General features: G+C 41.2%; 1 protein-coding gene across 6 annotated transcripts in view; it reads left to right on the top strand.

Annotated features, from left to right (window-relative positions):
* LOC141272143 (uncharacterized) overlaps nt 1–21,747 on the top strand; it is a 42,046-nt gene that overhangs the window by 11,876 nt on the left and 8,423 nt on the right. For 5 of the 6 annotated variants that reach the window (XM_073682506.1, XM_073682505.1, XM_073682503.1 and 2 more), the window contains exons 2-5: nt 10,812–10,903; nt 12,162–12,470; nt 15,207–15,476; nt 21,481–21,609. In XM_073682506.1, coding sequence (XP_073538607.1) covers nt 10,843–10,903; nt 12,162–12,470; nt 15,207–15,476; nt 21,481–21,609 — 769 coding nt within the window. In that variant the 5' untranslated portion in view covers nt 10,812–10,842. Of the gene's footprint in view, nt 1–5,971; nt 6,063–10,811; nt 10,904–12,161; nt 12,471–15,206; nt 15,477–21,480; nt 21,610–21,747 lie in introns of those variants that run through there. The other variant, XM_073682508.1, reaches the window with a different exon arrangement.

Below are 21,747 nucleotides of genomic sequence, written 5' to 3' on the forward strand. Positions count from 1 at the left end.
TTTGAATTACACCATTCATTTTACTATATAATCTACTGGGGGAAAGAAAGTAAAATGGTGGAAAAAAAAGGAATTTCGGCATAGTTTTGTGGCTTTTGTTTTTTACTGCATTCACTGCACAGTAAAAAATGACCTGGTAATGTAATTCTTCAGGTCAGTATGATTATTTTTAGTAAAAAAAATAAATCAGAAATGTCTAAAAAAAAAATGGTTTGTGTAACCATTTAAGGAAACCAGTAACATTTATATTTTTGTATCGATTGAGCCGTAAGTTTCAGTTTTTATTGAAAACATATAGTGTTTGGATTGCTTTTTAATGCATTTCTTAGGGAGGCAATGAGACCTGCAAAAAAATATATCCAAAGACATACTGATAGGCAATTTAGATTGTGAGCCCCAATGGGGACAGCGATGATAATGTATGTAAAGCGCTGTGGAATATGTTGGTGTTATATAAAAATAAAGATTATTATTACATATGTAATTCTGGCATTTCAATTTGTTTTTCCTTTACAGCATAAATAGTTTTATATTTTGATTCAATGGACTTTTATAGATGCAGTGATATCAAATGTCCTCTTACTTAGTTATTTATTGCCTTAATTTCTTCTTGTGGATGAGGGAAATGATGGGCGATTCAAACTTTTTATTTTTGTTTTTATTTTTTACTTTTTTTTTTTTGTTTTGTTTTTCGTTTTGGCTTAATTTTTTAGCCCCCGTATGACTGCATGTGATTTACCTGCAATACTTCAGTGCAAAAATAACAATCTCCTTTGAAGCCCATGGCAATCACCAAGTTACAAATCAACAAGGGAAAGTGCAGTCTTGATACAATACATTTATTGCTAAATCTGTTTGAAAAGGAAGTGCGATAGTTAGAATTATAATCTCTCCCCTCCCCCCTCAAACGTGACAATCTGTCCACAACAACAAAACTTGCCAGATGGCAAATGAGTAAACTGTTTGCACAACTCCATAAACTCAGAAACATTTACCATACTTCCTTATAATAGATAGATAGATAGATAGATAGATAGATAGATAGATAGATAGATAGATAGATAGATAGATAGATAGATAGATAGATAGATAGATAGATAGACAGGAGGATAGATAGATAGATAGATAGATAGATAGATAGATAGATAGATAGATAGATAGATAGATAGATAGATAGATAAATAGATAGATATGGGATAGATAGATAGATAGATAGATAGATATGGGATTAATATGAGATAGATAGATATATATGACACAGATAGAATGGATAGATATGAGATATAGAAAGATAAACACAAATATATGAGATAGATACTTATGATAGATATAAAAGATAAATATAAGATACATATATAACAGATGGATAAAGATAGATGATAGATAGATAGATATGGGATAGATAGATAGATAGATAGATAGATAGATAGATAGATATGGGATAGATAGATAGATAGATAGATAGATAGATAGATAGATAGATAGATATGGGATAGATAGATAGATAGATAGATAGATAGATATGAGAGATAGATAGATAGATAGATAGATAGATAGATAGATAGATAGATAGATAGATAGATAGATATGGGATAGATAGATAGATAGATAGATAGATATGAGAGATAGATAGATATGGGATAGATAGATATGGGATAGATAGATATGAGATAGATAGATAGATAGATAGATAGATAAGATATGATAAGATGTGATATAGATAGATATGGGATAGATAATAGATAGATAGATAGATAGATAGATATGGGATAGATAGAGAGATAGATAGAGGGATAGATAGATAGAGGGATAGATAGATAGATAGATAGATAGATAGATAGATATGAGATAGATAGATAGATAGATAGATAGATATGAGATAGATAGATAGATAGTTAGCTAGATATGGGATAGATAGATATGGGATAGATAGATAGATAGATAGATATGGGATAGATAGATAGATAGATAGAGATAGATAGATAGATAGATATGGGATAGATAATAGAAAGATAGATATACAGATATGGGATAGATAATAGAAAGATAGATAGATAGGAGGATAGATAGATAGATATGAGGATAGATAGATAGACAGACAGATATATAGATAGATATGGGATAGATAGATAGATAGACAGACAGATATATAGATAGATATGGGATAGATAGATAGATAGATATGGGATAGATAATAGAAAGATAGAGAGATAGATAGATAGATATGAGGATAGATAGATAGATAGACAGACAGATATATAGATAGATATGGGATAGATAGATAGATAGATAGATAGATAGACAGACAGACAGATATATAGATAGATATGGGATAGATAGATAGATATGAGGATAGATAGATAGATAGATAGATAGATATGGGATAGATAGATGATAGATAGATGATAGATAGATAGATAGATATGAGGATAGATAGATATGAGATAGATAGATAAATAGATAGATAGATAGACAGGAAGTGTGTTTTGGGTCATTGTCCTGCTGGAAGACCCATGACCTCTGAGGGAGACCCAGCTTTCTCACACTGGGCCCTACATTATGCTGCAAAATTTGTTGGTAGTCTTCAGACTTCATAATGCCATGCACACGGTCAAGCAGTCCAGTGGCAGCAAAGCAACCCCAAAACATCAGGGAACCTCCACCGTGTTTGACTGTAGGGACCGTGTTCTTTTCTTTGAATGCCTCTTTTTTTTTCCTGTACACTCTATGTTGATGCTTTTTCCCAAAAAGCTCTACTTTTGTCTCATCTGACCAGAGAACATTCTTCCAAAACGTTTTAGGCTTTCTCAGGTAAGTTTTGGCAAACTCCAGCCTGGCTTTTTTATGTCTCGGGGTAAGAAGTGGGGTCTTCCTGGGTATCCTACCATACAGTCCCTTTTCATTCAGACGCCGACGGATAGTACGGGTTGACACTGTTGTACCCTCGGACTGCAGGGCAGCTTGAACTTGTTTGGATGTTAGTCGAGATTCTTTATCCACCATCCACACAATCTTGCGTTGAAATCTCTCGTCAATTTTTCTTTTCCGTCCACATATAGGGAGGTTAGCCACAGCGCCATGGGCTTTAAACTTCTTGATGACACTGCGCACGGAAGACACAGGAACATTCAGGTCTTTGGAGATGGACTTGAAGCCTTGAGATTGCTCATGCTTCCTCACAATTTGGTTTCTCAAGTCCTCAGACAGTTCTTTGGTCTTCTTTCTTTTCTCCTTGCTCAATGTGGTACACACAAGGACACAGGACAGAGGTTGAGTCAACTTTAATCCATGTTAACTGGCTGCAAGTGTGATTTAGTTATTGCCAACACCTGTTAGGTGCCACAGGTAAGTTACAGGTGCTGTTAATTACACGAATTAGAGAAGTATCACATGATTTTTCAAAGGGTGCCAATACTTTTGTCCACCCCTTTTTTTTAGGTTTGGTGTGGAATTATATCCAATTTGGCTTTAGGACAATTCTTTTTGTGTTTTTTTCATTGAAGACAAATTAAATGAAGAGAATAATACCAAAGAATTTGTGATTGCAATCATTTTCAGGAAGAAACTGAGTATTATCTGACAGAATTGCAGGGGTGCCAATACTTTTGGCCACCACTGTATGTACAAAAATGTAACTTCTAGAATATTGCTCCTATGTACAAGAATATAACTACTATAATACTGCCCCCTATATACAAGAATATAACTACTATAATACTGCCCCTATGAATAAGAATGTAACTACTATAATACTGCCCCTATGTACAAGAATATAACTACTATAATACTGCCCCCTATATACAAGAATATAACTACTATAATACTGCTCCTATGTACAAGAATATAACTACTATAATACTGCCCCTATGTACAAGAATATAACTACTATAAAACTGCCACCTATATACAAGAATATAACTACTATAATACTGCCCCTATGTACAGGAATATATCTACTATAATACTACTATTATGTAGAAGAATATTATTACTATAATACTGCCCCTATGAATAAGAATATAACTATAATACTGCCCTCTATGTTTAAGAAAATAACTACTATAATACTGCCCTCTATGTACAAGAATACACCTACTATAATACTGCCCCCTATGTACAAGAATATAACTAGTATAATACTGCCCCATATGTACAAGAATATAACTACTATAATACTGCCTCCTATGTACAAGAATATAACTACTATAATACTGCCCCCTATGTACATGAATATAACTAGTATAATACTGCCCCATATGTACAAGAATATAACTACTATAATACTGCCTCCTATGTACAAGAATATAACTACTATAATACTGCTCCTATGTACAAGAATATAACTACTATAATACTGCCCCTATGTACAAGAATATAACTACTATAATACTGCCACCTATATACAAGAATATAACTACTATAATACTGCCTGTTACGCTCGTGCCCGGACTGACTGGCGTGAGCGTGATTAGTGATCCCACTGTACCATGAACCGAGGAGTGCCTGGAGGGGCGTAACTAAGTATCAACCCGATCCGACCAAGGTCGCACGGCAGCTTAGTCGACTCCGTGGACCAAGGAGGAACCGAGCAGAGGGACCAGGTGCGACTCCAGGTCAGACCCCGGTCACAGTTGTTGACCCACACCGGGGAATGCAGGAACAGGCAGGTTAGACTGGCATACAGGCAGGTGGGTATTGGCAAGTATGGCTGGTATGCAGACAGGTGGGTACTGGCAAGTACGGCTGGTATGCAGACAGGTGGGCACTGGCAAGCACGGCTGGTATGCAGACAGGTGGGCACTGGCAAGCACGGCTGGTATGCAGACCGGGAGGTACTAGCAGGTTGGAGCGCAGGCTGGATAGGGTCCAGTACAGACTGGGAGACAGGTACAGAGCCGCAGATGCGATAGACATGCAGAGTAAAGTGAAACCGCTGGAGTGGAGGACAAGGCAGAGCAGAGAGGAACTGCTGGTGCGGTGAGCAAGCAGAGCGGAGCGAAAACCGCAGGTGCGGTGGGCAAGGCAGAGCAGAGCGGAACCGCCGGAGCAGTAGACAAGGCAGAGCAGAGAGAAACCGCAGGTGCGGTGGACAAGGCAGAGCAGAGCAGAACCGCCGGAGCAGTGGGCAAGGCAGAGCAGAGAGAAGCCGCCGTAGCAGTGGGCAAGGCAGAGCAGAGATAAGCCGCCGGAGCGGTGGGCAAGGCAGAGCAGAGAGAAACTGCCGGAGCGGTGTGCAAGGCAGAGCAGAGAGAAGCTGTCGGAGCGGTGGGCAAGTCAGAGCAGAGAGAAGCCGCTGGTGCGGTGAGCAAGTCAGAGCAGAGAGAAGCCGCTGGAGCGGTGGGTAAGTCAGAGCAGAGAGAAGCCGCCAGAGCGGTGGGCAAGGCAGAGAGGACAGGGCTCTGTTCACATGGAGCAGACTGGAAAATACAGGAAGGGAAAAGGGACAAGCAGAACCAGATACACACAAGGTACTTCCTATGAAGTAGCGAGTGGACACAAAACTCACAAACAGAAGTACAGAGACAACGAGTTGTAGTTAGGTGCAGGTTCAGATACTGCAGGAAAAGGGAAGGTACGAACATAGAGAAAAACAGGTAACAGACTAGGATACAGTTCAGACAGGAACTGCTACTGCAATGAGATACAAGAACGAGCCTGGGAATACAGCCCCCAGAGTGGCGGAAACAGACTAGAAGTCACAGGTAACAGGCCTGGGAATATAGCCCCCAGAGTAGCGGAAACAGACTAGAAGTCAGAGATAACAGGTCTGGGAATGCAGCCCCCAGAGTGGCGGAAACAGACTAGAAGTCAGAGATAACAGGACAGGACCTGGCAATACAGTTGCAAAGACAAACTGAGTGAAGGTGTTGCTCAGGCACCTCCTACTGGGTGGAGGGGGTTTAAATATCCAGTGACTCACAGCAATAGGCTGGAGACGCAATAGGGGTGCGCCCACAGCAGCTACAAGAGTCAGGAAGTAACCGGGCCGCCGCCCTAAACAGTCAGTCAAGAGAAATGCACATAGCATGAACTGGAGCAGGGATTGCAGACTGGACTGACAGGTAAGATTGCGGTCTTGCATAGTGGGAGGTGGTGCACTATGCAAGCACGCCGCCAGGGATGCAACACTGCCCCTATGAATAAAAATATAACCACTATAATACTACCCTCTATGTACAAGAATATAACTACTATTTGACTACTATCATATTTGCCTATTAAGAACAAGATTTAGCTATTAAAATAATGCCATCGGAGCTGTAATATATTCTTGTCCATAGTGCAGTATGATATAAAATGAGAATAGAATTTACCTGCCTGAAATTATATTTTCCTGTAGCCAAGAAAGAGGCAGCAGACTAATGGTTGAACTAGGGCTTGGCCCTTTTAGACAGATGAACAGAACGATTCGCAATGCAAATTAATGAGTAATGACAATTAACACTCTATAAAAGGAAAGAAGATTCCTGACACCTGTATTGGGCTCAGCATAAATACATTTAATTAGGGAGTGAAAGTTGATTTGGCTTTGGACTACAGGGAAAGGAAATTTAGGACAGGAAAGTGTTGTTATTTCTGTGTGTTCTTAACAAAACACACACAAAGGGAATTGAGAAGCTATAAGAACCTTAATGATAGGGACAGGAACCAGATTATCCCATCTCCATTTTGGCAAAGGCTCCATGTTCAGTTTGCAGTATTTGGTGAAGTTAAGGGGAGACAATCAAGTTGCAGCATTACAAATCTGGTCCAAAGATGGATTACCAGTTTCAACCTAGAAAGCTGATGTAGAACAAGTGGAATGGACCTTAATCAGAAGAGCAGAAGATTGGCCTTCTACTGCTGATCCACCTAATTCAATGTAGATGTGCAGACTTTTCTTCCTTTATTAAGATCAAAGTAGTAATAGAATATAGCTTCTCTTTTCCTGAAACCGACCACCCTCCATCAGAATATAATAATAATCTTTATTTTTATATACATAACATATTCCGCAGCGCTTTACATACATTATCGTCGCTGTCCCCATCGGGGCTCACAATCTAGATTCCCTATCAGTATGTCTTTAAAGTGTGGGAGGAAACCCACGCAAACACGGGGAGAACATACAAACTCCTTGCAGATGTTGTCCTTGGTGGGATTTGAACCCAGGACCCCAGCGCTGCAAGGCTGCAGTGCTAACCACTGCACCACCTTACATCCAACCGATGAACAAGCTGATCTTGAAAGTCAGAGTAAACTGAATGAAGAACTGGAAAAATAATTCCAAGAAAGACCAGAAGACACATTTGGCAAGAAGGAAGTTATGGTTCTTACCTCCAGACCATCTGTAAGATCTCTAAAATAAGATGATAGCGCTTGCAACATCTTGCTTAGGCGATTGTCACCAAAAATGCTGCCTTTCAAGAAAGACAACTTAACTTAGGATCTTCCAAGGCTTCAAATGATGGAAGGAGAAGATATTTGATAAACTCCAGAGAGCAGAAGAGACCGAGAGAAGGAGAACGATACTCCTTAAAGGGACACATCCCAAACACAATGATATTCATGTGAAATATGGCACTACATACTAGTTATCTACAGTATCTGATCCTGGGAAAAATAGGGAATGTCACCCAGCTTAATCAGAGTCCTGAGCAGTCACGGCTACCGATACAGCTACCACAGAGAGTGGCAACCAACTTATTCACAATGCTGAATATCCACGGCTACCCTTACAACAACCATAGGGAGTGTCACCCAGCTTATCCAGGGTCCTGAACATTGATACCTACCATTACACCAGCCAGGAAATGCAAAGTAAATAGCAGATAACTGAACTTTGAGTATTACACTTACATTTAGTCCTCTATTACATCCTTCATTATGGAAATGAAGAAGATTTGGCACCGTAGATGTGGACATTTTCTTGTCAGAATAACAGCTAGAAAAGATCTCTTGAATTCCACCATATATTTTCGTACTAGAGGGACGATGAGCACCAAGAATGGTGAAAATGACTTCTTCTGAGAAGCCTCCTTTCAGTTTCCAGGCTGTGTGCTGAAGACGAACTGTGTCTGGGTAAAATAAATTCTCTTACATAAGGCGACCTGACTGGATCAGAAGCCACAGATAATTTCTCTTCAATCTAAAGATTGAATTAGAGAGGGAGCCAAGCCGCAAGGTGCCAAAACAGATCAACCATGATGGCTGTTGCCCTTTCTTGATTTTCTGCAGGATCTTTCGAATGAAGGGGAATGGAAGAAACAGATAAATTAACCAGTCTGTCCAATAGATGGTTAGACTGTCTATGGCTATAGGATTGTCCAATTTTTGAAGAGAGCAAAAACTTGGACGTTCTCTTCTAAATTTAGTTGCAATAACATCTATGGAATGAGTTGAAAGTGGTCTCTTGTGGTCTGATAACATTCCAACCCAACCTGTCCTCTTTCATATTGGAAGTCCCTCTGATATGTCTTTTCCCAAGACATAATTCAAGCACATTCCATGTTTAGAGATTTGCTCCCTAGCCCCCTTACTTGTTCATGTAGGAGACAGATTTTCTATTTGTGCTAGAACCTCCTGTTTGTAAAGAAGATTCTGAAAGCAATGCAAAGCCAGGCTGATTCCTCCGAGCTCTATGAGATGTGAAGAGCTGGATAGATCTTGAGGTTTCCATCTCTGTTGTACCTATTTGGTCCCTAAGTGGGCACAACAACCCCAGTTTTACATATCCGTTGTAAGAATTACAGGGGTTGAGGCCTGAAGATTGATGCCTCTGAAGTTTAGCTTTAGCCCCTATGTTAGATTTTGGAATATTTCATAATGTAGTCTCATCATCTGATCAAGACAAAGAGAGTAGAAGAATATTGTATTGAATTTTCCTGAAGTGGGCTTGCACTCAGCGGACAGTTTGTATAGAAGACGTAATTATCCCCAGTTTCATGGCTCATCCTGTGTTATACTCCAGAGCTGCACTCACTATTCTGCTGGTGCAGTCACTGTGTACATACATTACATTACTTATCCTGTACTGATCCTGAGTTATATCCTGTATTATACTCCAGAGCTGCACTCACTATTCAGCTGGTGGAGTCACTGTGTACACACATTACATTACTTATCCTGTACTGATCCTGAGTTACATCCTGTATTATACTCCAGAGCAGCACTCACTATTCTGCTGGTGCAGTCACTGTGTACATACATTACATTACTTATCCTGTACTGATCCTGAGTTATATCCTGTATTATACTCCAGAGCTGCACTCACTATTCAGCTGGTGGAGTCACTGTGTACACACATTACATTACTTATCCTGTACTGATCCTGAGTTACATCCTGTATTATACTCCAGAGTTGCACTCACTATTCGCTGGTGCAGTCACTGTGTACATACATTACTTATCCTGTACTGATCCTGAGTTACATCCTGTATTATACTCCAGAGCTGCACTCACTATTGTGCTGGTGCAGTCACTGTGTACATACATTACATTACTTATCCTGTACTGATCCTGAGTTACATCCTGTATTATACTCTGGAGCTGCACTCACTATTCTGCTGGTGGAGTCACTGTGTACATGAATTACATTACTTATCCTGTACTGATCCTGAGTTACATCCTGTATTATACTCCAGATCTGCACTCACTATTCTGTTGGTGCAGTCACTGTGTACATACATTACATTACTTATCCTGTACTGATCCTGAGTTACATCATGTATTATACTCCAGAGCTGCACTCACTATTCTGCTGGTGCAGTCCCTGTGTACATACATTACATTACTTATCCTGTACTGATCCTGAGTTACATCCTGTATTATACTCCAGAGCTGCACTCACTATTCTGCTGGTGCAGTCACTGTGTACATACATTACTTATCCTGTACTGATCCTGAGTTACATCCTGTATTATACCCCAGAGCTGCACTCACTATTCTGCTGGTGGAGTCACTGTGTACATACATTACATTACTTATCTTGTACTGATCCTGAGTTACATCCTGTATTATACTCCAGAGCTGCACTCACTATTCTGCTGGTGCAGTCACTGTGTACATACATTACATTACTTATCCTGTACTGATCCTGAGTTACAGTCTGTATTATACTCCAGAGCTGCACTCACTATTCTGCTGATTAGGCTTACTCCATGGATAAGTGTATGAGTCTATGGATCTATGAAAAATGTTATGACTCAGAGCTAAGAGTCAAGCTTCAGCAATAAGTGATTGATACATGTGGAGACATGTTCAACGTTACAATAACAACATAGATCACCTGAAAATAGGTCATTTTTGTAGAATTTTCAAAAAGCACATTCACACCAGGTTCTAACCTGCCTCACACACCTATAGGTTAATGATTGCAGTTATAGCCATGGCTTACAAAAATAGATAGATAGGAATCATTAATGAGGCAACTAGTTCTCCTCCAATATGGTGCATTGTGATACAAATGATATTCCAAGAAACGTCACCTATGGGACCCGCACCTGTCTGAAGAATGCTGGCCTTGCTTCACACCACTGTGAATGAAGAGATGGCCGCACGTGCTCTCTATGTGTCTGATCTTCTCAGTGTTGGGTTTACCCAACAATTTACCCAAATTTTAGGCAATTTTTCTCAGATGTGTTCCCTTATCATCTCTCTAAGAACCCTCTGAGCTGTTTACCTCAATCCCAGTGGACCTCCTCTAAGACCAGTTAGTTAGGTGCCAATACCATTACTAATATTTACCCATTGTACAAATCTATTCCCCATCTTTATGTTTTGTTCTGTGCAGCATCACTGAATTGTTTTGTGGTTTTTTGTTCTCTTTGCAGGTCCTTGTCTGCAAATATAAAAACATCTGAAATGTTTTGGGTTCAAACACTTGTGCTACTGATCGTCATCCATGGAGTATGCTGCGGTGGTCGTAAGTATGCTTCTGTGGACCAGCTATAGAAAGGGCGGATGTTGGAGTTACATGTGGTGCCAGGTGCCTAAAGGGAACTAATTGTGGATCTGGTTCAAAATGGGACCACAGAACAATACACGGGCATGTTATGACAATGGTGCCAAAATTTGATCTTAGACCCTATGCAAGGTGACATACCTAAAAATGAGGTAGATCTCATATAGGTTTTTGGGAGCCCAAGAATTGCTGATCCACTATGTTACTAGCAGCATAGAGGATCAGTATCAATGCTGGAGGGTCTCTCTCATTTTCTATCCAATGTTTGGTGATACAATCAATCAGCACTACTCTTGGGACATGTTGGGTTTGTGATGAACAGTGGCACTGTTTAAGCGATTTAATAAAATGCCCATGCCCAATTAAATGCTTTATGGTTTGAAATTTTGCTCCCCACCAGAATGAAGAAAACTCCATAACTCCTACTTTACAGGTTTGTTTCTGTAATTCAATGTTTGACTTTTCCAAAGGCCTCGATCCACAACCAACCAGAACCCAACACTTTCCTGGTGAGGAGCAAAAACTCCAAAAACTGAAGTGCCTACATGTGAATATTTCTGAATAGCTTTTTCAAATCTTGGGCATTGACTTACAGAGTACCATACCTACCTATAGGTGGCATTAGAGAGACAGTTTTCATCCTTCTTGGGGAGACTGGAGACTTTAGTACTTTGTGCCCTAAAGATCTAGACATGAAACCCTTACTAAATCAACTATCGGTGTGGAGAGCAAATTACATGAGATCCTTACTCATGTAAGGATATGTTGTAAATGTTTGTGCTGCCTTACACCCAAAAGTACTGTCAGACATCTGCTATGTAGTAGAAACTTAAAGAGAACCTATCGTGATCAAAATACCATGCACTCTACAAACACCATATTTAAGAGCTAAATTCACTGAGGAGTTTGATATATATTTTTGGGGGGTAAAGGTTTAGTAGAACTAGTCTTAAATTCATTTAAACTTCTGATTATTCTTTGCTTAGGAGTCCAGTGGATGGTCAGTCCACCTTCTGGACTCCTAAACTGTGAATAGGCAGATATTTAATGAATAAATTACCATTTCTACTAAATATTTTCAAACAAAACCATATATCAGTCAAAACAGCTCCTTCTGCTCTATAACTTGCTGTCAAAAATTTGGACTGTGTTTTCAACAGGATGGATTCCCTTTAACAATCAGGACATTAATCTTTCTCCTCCTTCTCCTTTTTACTAGCATTTGGAGCCAATTGCAGTAATGAGAGTTGTGGGGAATGTGGAGAATCTGTGACCATCACTTGTGACCTGAATGACAAGCCTGTGAATATCACTGTACGAAAGGATGAAAAAGTAACGATTCTTCAAAGTGATTTGCTTACGAAGAAGGAGCTGGTTTCAGAAGACGGAAAGATTTCCATTGAATGGACAGATGTCAAAGTGATGGTGACCATCTCTGAAGTTGGGTTTTCTGATATACACAAATATGTTCTGCATCTTGTTGCGGATTCAGGATTTCAAACACAATACATTGATTTCAAAGTTTCTGGTAAGATTTTTTTTTTTACTATTGTAAAAAGGAGAATTTGTCTGTTAGGCTCTCTGTATAGGTCATATAACTTTTTAACCATGCATATTAGAAAGAGCTGCCCCCCCCCCCCCCCATAGAATTAGAAAGTGCTGCCCCCCCACGGAAAAACTGATAATTCTCATGAGCATTTGGTGGTTCTACATAAGTGCCAGCCACGTCTAATGATTTCTCCCACACTATGAGACTGTGACTACTAGGCCCTCTCTAGACCTCAGATCAGCTACCGTATATTATCCCCATCTTTCAGTCACTCTCGCCAATGAGGCTGGCAAACTCAAGGCAAACCCTCACCACGTGGCTCATTATACTGTATGGATGACTATGTTGGGCCATTATACTTTATGGAGCACTATGTGGGGCCCATTATTCTGTATGAAGGACTATGTAGGGCCCATTATTCTGTATGGAGGACAATGTGGGGCCATTATACTGTATGGAGGACTATGTGGGGCCCGGTATTCTGTATGGAGGACTATGTGGGCCCATTATTCTGTATGGAGGACTATGTGGGGCCATTATACTGTATGGAGGACTATGTGGAGCCCATTATTCTGTATGGAGAACTATGTTGGGCCCATTTTACTGTATGGAGGACTATGTGGGTCCCATTATTCTGTATGGAGGACTATGTGCGACCATTATACTATATGGAGTACTACATGGGGCCATTATAATGTATGGAGAACTATGTGGGGCCCATTATTCTGTATGGAGAACAATGTGGGGCCCATTATTCTGTATAGAGAACTATGTGGGGCCCATTATTCTGCATGGAGGCCTATGCGGGGCCCATTATTCTGTATGGAGTACTTTGTGGGACCCATTATTCTATATGGAGGGCTATGTAATGCCCATAAAATTGTATGGAGGACTATGCAATGCCCATAATATTGTATGGAGAGCTTTATGGGGCCCATTATTCTGTATGGAGGACTTTGTGGAGCTCATTATTCTGTATGGAGGACTATGTGGGGCCGATTATTCTGGATGGAGGACTTTGTGGGACCCATTATACTGTATACTGGTTGGCCTGTGACTTTGTGCAAGTTTTTCATTTTGGCCCTCTGTGTGTTTGAGTTTTACATCCCTGCTATAGGAGAAAAGCCGGGTCACTTTTTCCTGAAGTGTCTTTTTTTTGTGTGTTTTTCTTGTCGTGTAGTTGTCGGCTTTGCCACCGGCTTTTGTTTTTTTACCCTAGTGAGTGCCCTGAACAATGGATCTGTCACTGCTTTTTAACAGCGTTACATCTTTACAAACGTGGAGCAGTTAAAAGATGATCAAAAAGAATGAATATGTGCACAGCAGGTTGTCTCTACATTGCATTGCGGTGCATATGTTCAGTCTTTTTAAAGCGCTTGTCCCAAAAACAAATTATACACTTTTAATCACTAGATCATAATAATAATAATAATAATTTACACAATTAAATGTGTTTAAAAAAATGTTCCTATGCTGAGATAATCTTATAAATGTGTACCTGGAACATGGTCTGATCATACCACAGCTCCTGGGCAGGGGAGGAAGCAAATGAGTATACAGACAGGACAGCTTGGGATCGCAGGTGATTCTTTTTGAAAGGAAAAACATTTTCCTGCTTGTTTTTAAACATTGTTTTACATCAAATAAAGAATTATTTGCGATCCCCTGCTGTAATGTCTGTTTCTCAAAGTTCGAACCAAGTGTCATTACTATAATCGAGCCGATTCTCTTGGAAGAGAGAATCATCGCTCGTGTGACCCCGGCCTTACAGTCCTAATTTCTTTCTCTGATCTCAACGGTTTCCTCTTGGTAGAAATACCATACCCAAGTCTCTCTTTGTGTAGTATCGCTTTGACCTCTTAGGAACTCACACACACATTCCTTAATGTAAGCACATTTTTTATGGACTTTCCCCTGGCTGTCTCGTACCAGCATTGTGAGCCAGATCTCTCCACCACAATGTTCACCATTACTCTACTTGCATAGACACCTGTCACTCCCATTTGCAATAATGTAATACAAAAACAGAGAGGCGCACCCTGAGAAGTACCCGGTGGTCTAGTGGGGAAATGTGTTGTGAGGTGGGGGATTATCCGCTCACCTGGTGGGGTTGTGCACCCTTGCACAACACCGGCAACGGCACGGTATCGAGGGACTTCGGGCTGCTGTAGGACCGCTGCCCCGTCCTCCTTCCCGGTAAGGTCACGTGGTACGGAGTCCCGGTCACCTGACTTCCGCGTCACCGGATAAGTGTCATTTAGGGTCCTGGAAGGCTCTTGAGAGCTCACTAACAGCTCCAAGCAGCTCCAGCCACAATCCCAAGGTTGGGAAAGGCAAATTTTGAAACAAACAATTTGTGGTCAGGAACGGAGCGCTAGGTAGCAAGGAGACTCTGAGAGAGGAGATGTTATACAGACCTGTCTATTACACAATCACTATGCGTTTCGACAGCAGCCTGCTATCTTCCTCAGGTGGGGAAAAACCCCACCTGAGGAAGACAGCAGGCCACTGTCGAAACGCGTAGTGATTGTGTAATAAACAGGTCTGTATAACATCTCATCTCTCAGAGTCTCCTTGCTACCTAGCGCTCCATTTCTGACCATTTGCAATAATAGCAGAGTTTCGGGGCTCTACCGCGCATTGGGGTCCACCAAGCCTTTGCACTCAAAACCCACAAGAACATAACATGTCTATTTATTTCATTTTTCTCCCCAGGTATATGTGATCCAAACATTTCTGAACAACTTGAAACAAAAGAACTTGTATGTGAAGCAGAGAGTGAAAATAATTCATCAATAATCTGGAGGAATAATCATAGATATGTGTACAAGATGACCACAGCAAACACAAAGTTAACTCAAGGCTATAAGTTAAGGAGTTTTCTGAAATTGACGGAGGAGATTGAAATGGAAGATAACCATATATGCTGTGCTGTCTCAGATGGTATATATAAAGAGAAAGAATCATGCTTCCCAACATCATCAGGTGAATATCGCTATATTTTGCTTGTTCTATGATAAGAGTCTTGTGAGGAGCCATAAAAACTAGAGCAAGACATACATTTTATGATCCCTATGTGATATCTTCTGTTTATACCATATACTATGGTGTCCAAGAATTGGCCAAATAATACAGTGGTTAAAATATTAATGCTGAGACCACTATACACTGTCAAAGTGTATCACAGACTGTCTATGCAAATAATACCATGCCGTACTCGAATATCTACATACAATGCAAAATAACCACACCAAACAGTACCTAAGTAAAGACGCACTGAACAAATAATACTTCCATACAGCTACTTGAATGAAAAAATGCTAAATATTACTGCCACCTGCATACACTGCACAGTGCTTGGCACCATAAGTAACAGTGTCACTAGAGATGAGCAGGATTGATGTTTGGACGATCGAGTTTGAGACAAATTTCCTGAAAATCACAGTTTCACTCAAATTGGAACATTTTGAAATTTGATTCGCTGTTCAAAAAAAACAAAATTAGCCCGGCACCATGTCCCACACTGCTGAAGCAGGGAGTAGACTGATCTCATTTTGCATGGTCATGCGGGCCTCCCCATAATGCCCTGCAGCGATGACATCTAGCGGATTATCATACTTTGTACAATGGTGGACAGTACTTGGCCCATTAATTACAGATCAGCAGTTCCCAGCGGAGCAGTTTCCATCTCCAGACTCAGTGAGTAAGTCTCTTTTCTGTAGAGTGTAAGCTCTTATGATCAGCAGGGTCCTCTCTCTCCTGTAGCATGTAAGCTCTTATGGTCAGGAGGGTCCTCTCTCTCCTGTAGAGTGTAAGCTCTTATGATCAGCAGGGTCCTCTCTCTCCTGTAGCATGTAAGCTCTTATGGTCAGGAGGGTCCTCTCTCTCCTGTAGAGTATAAGCTCTTATGGTCAGCAGGGTCCTCTCTCTCCTGTAGAGTGTAAGCTCTTATGGTCAGCGGGGTCCTCTCTCTCCTGTAGAGTATAAGCTCTTATGGTCAGCAGGGTCCTCTCTCTCCTGTAGAGTGTAAGCTCTTATGATCAGCAGATTCCTCTCTCTCCTGTAGAGTGTAAGCTCTTATGGTCAGCGAGATCCTCTCACACTCTCTCTCTCCTGTAGAGTGTAAGCTTTTATCATCAGTGAGGTCCTTTCTCTCTTGTAGAGTGTAATCTCTTATTGTCAGCAGAGTCCTCTCTCTCCTGTAGAGTGTAAGCTCTTATGGTCAGCGGGATCCTCTCACGCACACTCTCTCCTGTAGAATGGAAGCTCTTAGGCTATGTGCCCACTATGCAGAAATGCTCCGGATTTTTCCTGAGCATTTCTTCATCTCCCTGGCAGAAAAAACGCAAGCGGATTGTACATGCGGATTGTACATGTGGATTGTACATGCGGATTGTACATGCGGATTGTACATGCGTTTTTCCTGCCAGGGACATGCGGAAGTGAAGCGTTCTTCACATGCGGGTTGACAAGCGCTTTCCAAGAGATTTTAGCATCACTTGGAAAGTGCTTGACAACTTGGTCACACTATATAAATCCATGCAAATGGCATGGATTTATATAGTGTGACCGAAAGAATGTAAAAAATAAATATTATACTTACCTTCTGATGGCCCCTGGTGTCTTTGTCCTGGCTTGCCAGCAGCTCGCTGTAGACTAAAAGGAACTGCCATGACGTCATTTAGTCATGTGACGGGTCACGCGACCGCCGACGTCAGCAGTCGCGTGACCAGTCACATGACTAAATGACGTCACCGCAGGTCCTTTAGTCTACCGCAAGCTGCCGGCAAGCCAGGACAAAGACACCGGGGGCCATCAGAAGGTAAGTATAATATTTATTTTTTATTTTATTCTTACAGGTATACTCGGGTCCGGAGGAGAGTCTCCTCTTCTCCAAACCCGGGTACCATCCGCACATTGAAACGCATGTTATCCGCATGTACAGATGCAGTGGAGCGGATTACATGCGGTCAAATGCAAAGTGAATGGCGGCGAAAAACGCCGCGACTCCACAAAATAATTGGTAGTGCTGCGTTTTTTTCCGCAATGATAACCCGCAGCGGAAATTTCCGCAGCATGTGCACAGCACATGCGGATTATCATTGGGGAACATGGCAGACCTTCTACCAATCATTTTTTAAGCGTTTCTGCAGTGGAATTGCCGCTGCGCAAACGCTTAAAAAACGCATAGTGGGCACACAGCCTTATGGTCAGCGAGATCTTCTCACACTCTCTTTCTCTCCTGTAGAGTGTAAGCTCTTATCATCAGTGAGGTTCTCTCTCCTGTAGAGCGTAATCTCGTATGGTCAGCAGAGTTCTCATTCTCTCCTGTAGAGTGTAAGCTCTTATGGTCAGCAGGGTTCTCTCTCTCTCCTATAGAATGCAACTTCTTATGGTCAGCGAGATCCTGTCACACACACTCTCTCTCCTGTAGAATGGAAGCTCTTATGGTCAGCGAGATCCTCTCACACTCGCTCTCTCTCTCCTGTAGAATGTAAGATCTTATCAACAGTGAGGTCTTCTCTCTCCTGTAGAGTGTAAGCTCATATGGTCAGCAGGGTCCTCTCTCTCTCCTGTAGTGTGTATGATCTTATCATCAGTGAGGTCCTCTCTCTCTTCTGTAGAGTGTAATCTCTTATGGTCAGCAGGGTCCTCTCTCTCTCCTGTAGTGTGTATGATCTTATCATCAGTGAGGTCCTCTCTCTCTTCTGTAGAGTGTAATCTCTTATGGTCAGCAGGGTCCTCTCTCTCTTCTATAAAATGCAACCTATTAGGGTCAGCAGGATCCTGTCACACACACTCTCTCTCCTGTAGAATGGAAGCTTTTATGGTCGGCGAGATCCTCTCACACTCTCTCTCCTGTAGAGTATAAGCTCTTATGGTCAGCAGGGTCCTCTCTCTCTCCTGTAGAGCGTAAGCTCTTATCATCAGTGAGGTCCTCTCTCTCCTGTAGAGTGTAATCTCTTATGGTCAGCAGGGTTCTCTTTCACCTGTAAAGTGTAATCTCTTATGGTCAGCGGGGTTCTCTCTCTCTTCTATGGAATGCAACCTCTTATGGTCAGCGAGATCCTGTCACACACACTCTCTGTCCTGTAGAATGGAAGCTCTTATGGTCAGCAAGATCCTCTCACACTTGCTCTCTCTCCTGTAGAGTGTAAGCTCTTATCATCAGTGAGGTCCTGTCTCTCCTGTAGAGTGTAATCTCTTATGGTCAGCAGGGTCCTCTCTCTCCTGTAGAGTGTAATCTCTTATGGTCAGCAGAGTTCTCGTTCTCTCCTGTAGAGTGTAATCTCTTATGGTCAGCAGGGTTCTCTTTCACCTGTAGAGTGTAATCTCTAATGGTCAGCAGAGTTCTCGTTCTCTCCTGTAGAGTGTAATTTCTTATGGTCAGCAGAGTTCTCGTTCTCTCCTGTAGAGTGTAAGCTCTTATGGTCAGCAGGGTCCTCTCTCTCCTGTAGAGTGTAATCTCTTATGGTCAGCAGGGTTCTCTCTCTCCTATGGAATGCAACCTCTTATGGTCAGCAGGATCCTGTCACACACACTCTCTCACTTTCTTGTAGTATGTATTCTCTTATGTTCAGCAGGGTTTTCTCTCTCTCTCCTACCCCCCACGTGTTTTTCCGAACAGTTACAAGCTTTCCAGTATTGAGATTCTACTAATTTAGCGCTGGAAACAAGTGTTACATACGTTTATAGAAGATGGCTGCACAGTTTAGTTCTAAATCGCTATTTGTCTTAAGTAATCTGCCAGTAAGAAATCAATTGAAAATAAATAGGTCTACTTGTATTGGTTTATAAATTATTGGCTCCTCCACGTTATAAACCTGGTTTGTTAGGGTGAAAAAGGGGAGGATATATTCTCTCCCCATGTTCCTGGCTGTGTATAGCTTTAACAACCATAAGATAAATTAAGGGGTCAGTGTGTCCTAAGGCAGTAAATTGTCTTAATCACAATTAACACTCCTTTGTGAGGCCTTTCTGAGAGGTTTAATGATCTTTGTGTTCAGAGAAATAATCTCTCATTCCTCTTGCTGTAGGCTGTGAACTTAGCTGGCAGTCTCTTGGAATAAATTAAATGGTTATCACTTCCTTTGTAGATCTGTTTGAAAAAGTTAATGGAGTAAATAAAATGGTTATTAGTTCCCTTGTAGTTCTGTTTGAAAAGGTGATGCCTCTCTGCACAGATACTCCTATCTGGTGTTTACACTGCCACATGCCTACATAAGCACTAAGAGGGGTAGTAGTTCTTTCCTCCTCTTTCAGCTGTTGGTTGGTGAAAAAATGGTAAGTAAATCAGTAGTTAGTAGATTTGTCACGGGTGTGTCAGAGGTGACAGACAGTCGCCCTGCAGTGGTTTGCAGGAGGTGTCCACTTTTGGCAATGCAGACAGCTGCCTAGATAGGAGGCTGTGTTTAGGACCCAGTGACTACCTCCCTTTAGTCTGGGTGAATATATACCTGGTGTGTCTAGGTGGGCGTCGCCGGTTATACTCATTTCTACTTGGAACTTGGCTGAAGCAGCATCACGTCCTCTTTGGAGTCTTGAGGCCGTGTGCCCTGTTGTAGTTCTTCTAAAGCTAAGTTATTATTTCCCTGTGTTGTCTTCCCCTTTTGTCTTTAGAGTGCTAAAGGAGGTTGACTAGTGCTCATCTCCTTGCACCCCCAGCTTTAGCCTTACGCCAGGGATAGTAGGGCGAGGCACGTGATCGGCGACAGCTGCGGAGGCTGTATATGGACTTTAGGGAGACAGGGTGACCCTAGTCCAGATTAGGAGGTCACCTCTTCACCCTTTCCCTAGTGTCTGGGCTCCCTTTCCCTTTTCCCTCTGTGTTGCACTCACACCTGGCGTGACTCTCTGTGTTGCACTCACACCTGGCGTGACAAAGTCTCAATGGCTTAAAACAACACACTGACCTTGATTGGAGATGATGGGGATTAAGTCATTGTTCCACTTGATTTTAGCTTGTTGCAGAGATGAATATAGTATAGAGATGAATATAGTATAGAGATAAACAGATTAGCATAGGTAGGTGCGAACCTGGTCCCTATCGTGGTGCCCCACTGCTGGACATAGCAGTCTGCCTGGTGTTTAAAATAATTGTGAGTTAAGATGAAATTCATACATTCCCCTATTAAGAATTTGATTAGAAGTTTTCGAAACGCGTCGGAAATTGATCCGCTGGTTTCGTATGATTGTTGTGACGTCATAAGCAAGTGAGCAGGAGCTCACCTACCATCCGGGTACCAACAAAGAATCCGGATGTAGAACCCTGTCTGACCTGTTCTCAGACGCTTTATTTACTCCATTAACCTTTTCAAACAGATCTACAATGGAACTGATAACCATTTCATTTATTTCAATAGACTGCCAGCTAAGTTCACAGCCTATGGCAAGAGGAATGTGAGATTGTTATTTATCTGAACACAAAGATCATTAACCCTCTCAGAACGGCCTCACAAAGGAGTGTTAATTGTAATTAAGACAATTTACTGCCTTAGGACACACTGACCCCTTAATTTATCTTATGGTTGTTAAAGCTACACACAGCCAGGAACACGGGCAAATAATATATCTTCCCCTTTTTCTTCCTTATAAATCAGGTTTATAACATGGGGGAGCCAAAAATTTATAAACCAATACAAGTAGACTTATTTATTTTCAATTGATTTCTCACTGGCAGCATACTTAAGACAAATAGCGATTTTGAACTATACCATGCAGCCATCTTCTATAACCTTTATCACTTTGCAGTATTGATATTCACACAAAATTTATTTACCGCAAATTTAATTTTTGGGGGAAAATTTAGACAATTCTACAAATTCGAATTTCAAAAGATCCACTCATCTTTAATTGTCATTCTTCCATACAGTGCTCAAGAAATAGCAACGGTGAACAAATAACCTTATCAAATTGTCTCTTACTATAAGACCACTGGACTATAATGAATAGAAAAATGTATTAAACAAACTGAACCTTTCTTTTTTAGAAATACAATCCCCATTAATGGGCAACAAGAATTCTACTGTCTCAATAGTCGCCGTATTTCTAGTTGTTGCTTTGGTCGCTGCTGCACTTGGATACTTGATAAAAAGGCGAAATAGGATCATTATCAGAGGTAAATATATTCTACATTTCACAAAATTTTTAAAAGATTCAAACTTTTATACTAATAAACTTTCATTGATTTGAAGAGATTTTCTATAGACTGAATGGTAAGGCCATCATTATCTGATTTATGGTGGTTTAATTCCCA

The sequence above is a fragment of the Phyllobates terribilis genome, unplaced genomic scaffold (genome assembly GCF_046119375.1).
Source record: "Phyllobates terribilis strain yellow unplaced genomic scaffold, ASM4611937v1 Scaffold_5__5_contigs__length_657084704, whole genome shotgun sequence".
Classification (NCBI taxonomy): Eukaryota; Metazoa; Chordata; class Amphibia; order Anura; family Dendrobatidae; genus Phyllobates; species Phyllobates terribilis.